This window comes from Pecten maximus, chromosome 16 (genome assembly GCF_902652985.1).
Source record: "Pecten maximus chromosome 16, xPecMax1.1, whole genome shotgun sequence".
NCBI classification, from domain to species: Eukaryota; Metazoa; Mollusca; class Bivalvia; order Pectinida; family Pectinidae; genus Pecten; species Pecten maximus.
Genome location: NC_047030.1, coordinates 6,478,173 through 6,487,908, shown reverse-complemented (window position 1 = coordinate 6,487,908; position 9,736 = coordinate 6,478,173). Strand labels below are relative to the sequence as shown.

At 38.8% G+C, this 9,736-nt stretch overlaps 1 protein-coding gene across 1 annotated transcript in view; it reads left to right on the top strand.

Annotated features, from left to right (window-relative positions):
• The window catches only part of LOC117345222, a 28,143-nt gene that overhangs the window by 1,947 nt on the left and 16,460 nt on the right, over positions 1-9,736 (top strand). The window contains exons 2-4 of the mRNA XM_033908242.1: positions 1,037-1,180; positions 5,554-5,760; positions 6,744-6,941. Of these exons, the coding sequence (XP_033764133.1) occupies positions 1,099-1,180; positions 5,554-5,760; positions 6,744-6,941 (487 nt within the window). The 5' untranslated portion in view covers positions 1,037-1,098. The remainder of the gene's footprint in view (positions 1-1,036; positions 1,181-5,553; positions 5,761-6,743; positions 6,942-9,736) is intronic.

Sequence of the window (9,736 nt, the reverse complement as noted above, 5' to 3'; positions counted from 1 at the left end):
TGGGCCTCTTGTTTACTAGAATTATCTGGATGATTTTATTTAATCCTTGTCCCCGGAGGGGTGGAGCCCTAAAGGGGTAGTTAATATCTACTAGTCATGATGGAGTGAACAGATTTTGACCAAATTGGACGAAAGCATCCTTTGGAGGAGGGAAACAAGATTTGCATAAATGGTGACTCTGGCCCCCCCTAGGACAGGAGAGGTTTGGCCCAATAGGGTAAATCGTGGTAGATGTAATTTATTTGAATTGCTACTAGTCATAAAATTCTTCAAGAGCATCTTTTAGGGGCCTGAGAGGCTGTCCAAATAGGGGAAAATAAATTATATCAAATCCTCCTTTGAATGAAAAGATTTCAACATTTGGTCAATGTTTCTTCTAAAGTATCCTTGGGAGAATGGGAAACAATTTTGTGTAAATGGTGGGTATGACTACCAACGTCCTGAGGCCCAATATTTGGTCTGACACATACTTTGGTGAAGGGGAACTAATTTTGGTTAACATCAAAGAAAACTTGTGACCAGACTATACAATCGGCACCACTAATCACTGGAACTTTTCATTTGAGGAATGGGTTCACCTTACTTGGGGCATGCGTTCACTTGCATTTAACTTCTGATGTTGTCTACTAAAATTAGTGGTGTTACCAAATTTATTCCACCAATTGCAATTATTGAATACTTTGGATCTATCAAACATTCAGTCTATTTCTAAAATCATCAAATGTGTATTCTTGGCATTTGATTTCACATCAGATGGGGATAGTAATTCATCAAACTGTTTTTGTTTATTTGACCATTGAAGGTAGCCATTGTTTTAACTAGAAAACAGTAGTATGATACCAACAAAACAATGTTTCCCACTCTCTCCAGGGTTACAGACCTTTGTTCACTGTGTATGATGACCTCAGTTTACATGGATTCTTGACCTGACTGTTTACTAGCCTCAGATTATTGTCAATATGTGTGTGTATGAAATTTTCTTTTAATATTTGACTAAAATTCTATCTAAATGTTGACATTTGTTTAACTTTTGTAGAAGATGACCCCCCACACAGCATCCTTGAGGCAAGGATCCCAACACAGTTGACATCGATTCAAATGCAGGTTCTGCCTTTCTCTGTATGCAAGTGGAGAGTTCATGCTCTGGCAGAATTAGTTACAAGTGATATGGTCTTGCAAGGTATTTATAAATCTTGATCCTGAGGTTGACTATTGCATTTCCTTAAATTTATTGAACAGTTTTCCATTTGTTTTATTTTTAGCCCACCATCATCAGATGGAGGGCTGTTCAAATTACCCTGGGTCCCTGGTCTGTCGTCTGTCTATCTGTAAACAATCCTTGTTATCACTATTTCTTGAGAAGTTCTGGAAGGACTTTTTTTATCAAACTTCACTAGTAGGTTCCCTTTGTATGTAGCTGTGTCTGTTTGATTTTGAGTCTGATCTAGAAACAAGATGGCCAAACGAGGCGCCATCTTTGATTTTGACAGTTGAAGTTTATTACTATTTCCTGAGAAGAACTGCATGGACTTTTCTCAAACTTCAAACAAGGAGTCAGCTGACCATAGGTCAACAAAGTCATATTGTCAAAGGTCAAGGTGAAAATTTGTATCTTCTCACTGATGAACATTTTGTTAAGATATTATGAAGCAAATTAGTGAGCATCAAATAAGGAGTCAGCTGAGTAAAGGTGAAGGTCACTGAGTCAGAGGCCAAGGTCACATTTTGTATCTTTTTACTGATGGATATTTTGTTATGAGGTGATGAAGTAAAGTTGGTAAGAATTAGATACGTAAATCAGTTCAAGGTCATGGTTTCAAAGGTCAAGGTCAAATTTAGCATCTTTTTACTGATAAACATTTTGAAACGACATGGAGCAAAGTTGATCCAAATTAAACAAGTAGTCAGCTGTCAAAAGGTTAAGGAAACTGGGTAAAATGTCCAGGAAGAATTATGTATCTTTTGCTAATGAACATGTTGTCCTGACATGATGAATCAAAGTTGTTCAGAATTAAACAAGGAGACAACTGACCAAATGTTAAGGTCATGGTATAGAGGTCAAGGTCACTGGGTCAGAAGCAATATAATTTTTTTATGATATCACTTATTGAAATTTTGTTAAGAGATTATGAATCAATGTTGATTGGAATTTATACAAAGAGTCTTCTTGCCAAATATCAAGGTCACTGGGCCAAAGGTCAGGTTTTGTATCTTTTCATTAATGAACATTTTTTTAAGACCTTATGATGCAAAGTTGGTTTGAATTAAACAAGGAAATAACTATCCTCTTGCTAAATGTCAAGGTCACTGGGTCAAAGTGTCAATTGGACAGAGTGGATCTTTGAATATGACCCTGGTTCTTTGTGGGAGACATATTTAGGATTAAAATGAAACATACAAGTATTTCCATTTCTGTTATATAACCAATAGATATGGAGGTGGATGTGTATGATGTTATTTTGCTCCCTTGCCTCATACTGGGGCCCTTGCTGACCTCTCATTGTTTCAGCTTTATTTTGAGTTTGATCCCCCAAAAAATAAAAAAAATAACAGACACTTTAAGTTTTGAATTAAGTTTTCTAATTCACAAAAATTTCTTCTTAGATTCATATGTAGGCTTCTCTTGTCCCTAGTTGTGCTGATTTGATTTTGAGTCTGATCCAGAAAACATAATTGCTGACAGTTGAAGTTTAATTAGCATTGCTATTTCTAATTCACAGAAAGTTCTTCTCTTAGATGTCTCTTAGATTTCATGTGAAGGTTTCCTTTTTATTAGCTCACCTGGACCAAAGGTCCGGTGAGCTTATGCCATGGTGAGGCGTCCGTCGTCCGTCTGTCCGTCTGTCTGTCGTCCGTCAATATTTGCTTCAAATCGCTACAAGTAAAAAAGTTCCTATTGGATTTTGACCAAATTTGACCAGAAACGTCCTTGGCAGAAGGGGATCAGATTTTGCATAAATGGTGACTCTGACCCCCAAGGGGCCTGAGGGGCGGGGCCCAGTAGGGGAAATTGAGGCAATTCCTTTAAATTGCTACTTGTCATAAAGTTATGAATGGATTTGAACCCAATTTGGTCAGAAACATCCTTTGGGGAAGGGGATCAGATTTTGCATAAATGGTGACTCTGACCCCTAAGGGGCCTGAGGGGCGGGGCTCCATAGAGGAAATACAGATAATTCCTTCAAATCGCTACTTGTCAAAAAGTTCTTATTGGATTTTGACCAAATTTGGTCAGAAACCTCCTTGGCAAAAGGGGATATGATTTTGCATAAATGGTGACTCTGACCCCTAAGGGGCCTGAGAGGCGGGGCCCAATAGGGGAAATTGAGGCAATTCCTTTAAATCGCTTCTAGTAATAAAGTTACGAATTGATTTGAACCCAATTTAGTCAGAAACATCCTTTGGGGAAGGGGATAAGATTTTGCATAAATGGTGACTCTGACCCCCGAGGGGCCTGAGGGGCGGGGCCCAATAGGGGAAATTGAGGCAATTCCTTTAAATCTCTACTAGTCATAAAGTTACAAATGGATTTGAACCCAATTTGGTCAGAAACATCCTTTGGGGAAGGGGATCAGATTTTGCATAAATGGTGACTCTGACCCCCCCAGGGGCCTGAGGGGCGGGCCCAATAGGGGAAATTGAGGCAATTCTTTTAAATCACTACTATTCATAAAGCTCTGAATGGATTTGAACCCAATTTGGTCAGAAACATTCTTGGGTTAAGGGAAATAGATTTTGCATAAATGGTGACTCTGACCCCCAAGGGGCCAAATGGGTGGGGCCGAATAGGGGAAATAGAGGTAATTCCTTTAAATCACTACTATTCATAAAGTTATGAATGGATTTAAACCCAATTTAGTGAGAAACATCATTGGTGGAAGGGGAACAGATTTTGCATAAATGGTGACTCTGACCCCCAAGGGGCCAAAGGGGTGGGGCTCAATAGGGGAAATAGAGGTAATTCCTTCAAATCGCTACTAGTCAAAAAGTTCCTATTGTATTTGAACCCAATTTGGTCAGAAACATCATTTGGGGAAGGGGAACAGATTTTGCATAAATGGTGACTCTGACCCCGAGGGGCCAAATGGGTGGGGCCCAATAGGGGAAATAGAGGTAATTCCTTTAAATCGCTACTTGTTATAAAGTTTTGAAAGGATTTGAACCCAATTGGGTCAGAATTATCATTGAGGGAAGGGGAACAGATTTTGCATAAATGGTGACTCTGACTCCCAAGGGGCCAAAGGGGCAGGGCCATCATAGGGCAAATAGAGGTAATTCCTTTAAATCGCTGCTAGTCATAAAGTTATGAATGGATGTTCTAAAATCAATTCTTGAGGTCTTTGAGACCCTTAGAGAGTCTGGACTTCATCATTTCTTTAAAGCAGTTGGGATCCCTACATCATAACCATATATAGCATTGTTTGAGATTGACAAATAAAACGAATTGAACATGAACATTATTTTGACATTTGGTCTAATCCAACCACAGGTGAGCGATACAGGCCCCATGGGCCTCTTGTTAATCAATAAAATAGAAAAAAAATTAAACATGGAACAAATAAAGATCATTCAATGGTGGGCACCAAGATCCCTCTTTAATAACTTCTTTTTTTTTATCCCCCGCGAAACGCATTTGCGGGGGATATTAAATTGGGCCCCGTCCGTCCGTGCGTCTGTGCGTCCGTCCGTCTGTGCGTCCGTCCGTGTGTCCGTCCGAGATTTTTTCCGGGCTATAACTCCATAACCGTTCAACGCTGCTCCTTGAAACTTTCAGTATATATCAGACTAATGCCCTAGTTGTGCCTTTTGCTATTGCGGACCTTTCATTTTCGGTATTTTTTCTGTCACCATGGAAACTTAGTCAAAAATACCAAATTACTGTTTCCTTTTGTTTCCGGGCTATAACTCCATAACCGTTCAACGCAGCTCCTTGAAACTTTCTGTATATATCAGACTAGTGCCCTAGTTGTGCCTTTTGCTATTGCGAACCTTCCATTTTCAGTATTTTTTCTGTCACCATGGAAACTTAATCAAAAATACCAAATTACTGTTTCCTTTTTTTTCCGGGCTATAACTCCATAACCGTTCAACGCAGCTCCTTGAAACTTTCTGTATATATCAGACTAGTGCCCTAGTTGTGCCTTTTGCTATTGCGGACCTTCCATTTTCGGTATGTTTTCTGTCACCATGAAAACTTAGTCAAAAATACCAAATTACTGTTTCCTTTTGTTTCCGGGCTATAACTCCATAACCGTTCAACGCAGCTCCTTGAAACTTTCTGTATATATCAGACTAATGCCCTAGTTGTGCCTTTTGCTACTACGGACCTTCCAATTTCGGTATTTTTTCTGTCACCATGAAGACTTAATCAAAAATACAAAATTACTTTTTCCTTAATAACTCTTACTTTGAGCTTGATATATACATGTATTTGGGTTTTCATACCAACTGCGGGGTGCAGGGGATAAAGCCAAGCTTTGCGGCTCCTTGTTTTTTGTTTTTTTTTAATCAGACTGATTTATTAAAACAATTTTTGACCTCATCATCTTTCAGATCCAAAATATCAGGAGTTGCAATATAAAAACTGCACCAAGGAATGGGTTACCAAGGATGCACAGCATTACCTCTGCATCAGGATGTTGTCAGATTCAGATGATAAAATTACCAAAGGAACCAAGGAAGTATTGAAAATCACTTCAGAAGAAAGAATTACATCGCTGGGATTTGTTGTGAAAACCTTGCAAAATCCTGATTCAAAAAGTAATTTATACTCTATATAAGGTTCATTGGTTGAAAACTGGGAGACTTATGTCAAGGCGAATCATCAGCAAACTATCATTCATATTGTGTATATTTTTTTGTTATTGTTTCTGCTCCTTATCTACACACATGATCTTCACTTGTTATTCAGGCATTGTCCATAGCAGATCCAATATGAAATTCAGGAAATTCAAGATGTCTGTCATAGTCAACATCTTGAAAACTTGTAATCACTCCCTCTGGAATGGAAATTCATATTAAGAAAAAACTTGTCATTAATGAGTTGTACAGTAAAACTTGGTGTTGATGTCAACAAGACCAAGCAAAATATTTGACTTATCCAGCTGTCCAGCATCAATTATTTTCTTAAAAACAACTTCTTCTCAGTAACTGTTAGGCACAGAGACCTAATATCAGGCCTGTAGCATTCTGAAATGAAGGGATACCAGGTTTATTCAAATGAATGGCCTTGACTTACATTCAAGGTTACAGCGGTCAAATAAGCTAAAATCTTTATAATGTCTTCTTCTCAATAACCAAGAGGTCAAGGGAGTTAATGTAGGGCCTGTAGCATACTGGGATGAAGGGATACCAAGTTTGTTCAAATGAATGACCTTGATCTATATTCAAGGTCACAGGGGTCAAATAGACTAAAATCTTTTGAACGACTTCTCCTCAATAACTAAGAGGCCCAAGGACTTGATATTTGGCCTGTATCATGCTGCGGTAAGGAGCTTCCAAGTCTGTTTAAATGTACAGGGGTTGAGTAGGCTTGACCTGTTATTTGGGGTCATTGAGCTCAAATAAGGATAGCACAAAAACAAGCTCTTTTTGAAAATAGAACATTATGAAAAAAGAGAATACTAGGTTAGCAATACAGGCCCATCGAACCTCTTGTAGGTCTTTTGTCCATGATCTAATTTCTGATTTCATTTGATGAAGATAATCCAATAGGTACATTTCCTATTTTTGTTTTACTACAGAAAAACTTACGTGCAAAGAACAAGCAAAAATGATCAAAAAAGCAGTTTTGGATGTGAAAGAAGACAAGAAGTACTTGCAGGAAATTAAAATACTTCTTACATCAACAGAGGACTTTGGCATATTACTAGCACATAAGGAATCAAAGAAAAAAGTGCAGGGACCCAACAAATTGACAAAAATGTTTGACAATATTCGTGGTAAGATTGCTCATTTCAATTTGATTATACTAGACATTTTTAGCCCACCATCATCAGATGGTGGGCTATTCAAATCGCCCTGCGTCCGTGGTCCGTCCGTCCCTCCGTCCGTCCCTCCGTCCGTCCGTAAACAATTCTTGTTATCGCTAATCCTCAGAAAGTACTGAAGGGATCTTTCTCAAATTTCATATGTGGGTTCCCCTTGGTGCCTAGTTATGCATATTGGATTTTGAGACTTATCGTAAAACAACATGGCCGACAGGCAGCCATCTTGGATTTTTAGCCCACCATCATCAGATGGTGGGCTGTTCAAATCGCCCTGCGTCCGTGGTCCGTGGTCCGTCCGTCCCTCCGTCCGTCCGTCCCTCCGTCCGTAAACAATTTTTGTTATCGCTATTTCTCAGAAAGTACTGAAGGGATCTTTCTCAAATTTCATATGTAGGTTCCCCTTGGTGCCTAGTTATGCATATTGCGTTTTGAGACCAATCGGCAAACAAAATGGCCGACAGGCAGCCATCTTGGATTTTGACAATTGAAGTTTGTTATCGCTATTTCTGAGAAAGAACTGAAGGGATCTGTCTCAAATTTCATATGTAGGTTCCCCTTGGTGCTTAGTTATGCATATTGCGTTTTGAGACCAATCAGATAACAACATGGCCGACAGGCAGCCATCTTGGATTTTGACAATTGAAGATTGTTATCGCTATTTCTGAGAAAGTACTGAAGGGATCTTTCTCAAATTTCATATGAAGGTTCCCCTTGGTGCCTAGTTATGCATATTGCATTTTGAGACTAATCGGAAAACAACATGGCCGACAGGCAGCCATCTTGGATTTTGACAATTGGAAGTTTGTTATCGCTTTTTTCTAAGAAAATAATAAAGGGATCTTTCTCAAATTTCATATGTAGGTTCCCCTTGGTGTCTAGTTATGCATATTGCATTTTGAGACCAATCGGAAAACAACATGGCTGACAGGTAGCCATCTTGGATTTCGACAATTGAAGTTTGTTATCGCTATTTCTAAGAAAGTATTGAAGGGATCTTCCTGAAATTTCATATGTAGGTTCCCCTTGGTGCCTAGTTATGCATATTGTATTTTGAGACTAATCGGAAAACAACATGGCCGACAGGCAGCCATCTTGGATTTCGAAAATTGAAACTTGTTGTCGCTATTTCTAAGAAACTGATGAAGGGATCTTCCTGAAATTTCATATGTAGGTTCCCCTCGGTGTCTAGTTATGCATATTGCATTTTGAGACCAATCAGAAAACAACATGGCCGACAGGTAGCCATCTTGGATTTTGACAATTGAAGTTTGTTATCGCTATTTCTAAGATAGTATTGAAGGAATCTTCCTGAAATTTCATATGTAGGTTCCCCTTGGTGCCTAGTTATGCATATTGTATTTTGAGACTAATCGGAAAACAACATGGCTGACAGGCAGCCATCTTGGATTTCGAAAATTGAAACTTGTTATCGCTATTTGTAAGAAACTGATGAAGGGATCTTCCTGAAATTTCATATGTAGGTTCCCCTCGATGTCTAGTTATGCATATTGCATTTTGAGACCAATCGGAAAACAACATGGCCAACAGGCAGCCATCTTGGATTTTGACAATTGAAGTTTGTTATCGCTATTTCTCAGAAAGTACTGAAGGAATCTTTCTCAAATTCCATGTATAGCTTCCCCTTGGTGCCTAAATCTTAAATTTTATATATAGGTTGCCCTTGTTTGAAAAGTACTAGAGGCTTCTTCTGAATTTACACAGATTAGTAAGACTTAGAAGAAGAGAAAAGTAGGGAAAAGATCAATCTGACATGGAACCTATGAAGAACATTCAATGGTGGGCGCCAAGATCCCTCTGGGATCTCTTGTTGACAATTTAAGTTTGTTATCGCTATTTCTGAGAAAGTACTGAAGGGATCTTTCTCAAATTTCATATGTAGGTTCCCCTTGCTGCCTAGTTATGCATATTGCGATTTGAGACTAATCGGAAAACAACATGGCCGACAGGCAGCCATCTTGGATTTTGACAATTTAAGTTTGTTATCACTATTTCTGAGAAAGCACTGAATGGATCTTTCTGAAATTTCATATGTAGGTTTCCCTTGGTGCCTAGTTATGCATATTGCGTTTTGAGACCAATCAGAAAACAACATGGCTGACAGGCAGCCATCTTGGATTTTGACAATTGAAGTTTGTTATCGCTATTTCTGAGAAAGTACTGAATAGATCCTTCTCAAATTTCATATGGAGGTTCCCCTTGGTGCCTCGTTATGCTAATTGCATTTTGAGATCAATTGGAAAACAATATGGCCGACAGACCGCCATCTTGGATTTTGACAATTGAAGTTTGTAATCTCTATTTCTCAAAGTACTGAATGGATCTTTCTCAAATTTCATAAGTAGGTTCCCCTTGGTCCCTTGTATTGCATTTTTGGACCAGTCTGTCCTGAAAACAACCTGGCAAACAAGCAGCCATTATCGTTAAATCTCAAATTTCTTATATAGCTAGGATTCCCTTGTTTGAAAAGTACTGGAGGGATGTCTCAATTTGCACAGATTAGTAAAATGAAGGGAAAAGTAGAGAAAAGATCAATCTGACATGGAACCTATGGAGATCATTCAATGGTGGGCGCCAAGATCCCTCTGGGATATCTTGTTACAATTGAAGTTTGTTATCGCTATTTCTGAGAAAGTACTGAAGGGATCTTTCTCAAACTCATATGTAGATTCCCCTTGGTGCCTAGTTATGCATATTGCATTTTGAGACCAATCGGAAAACAACATGGC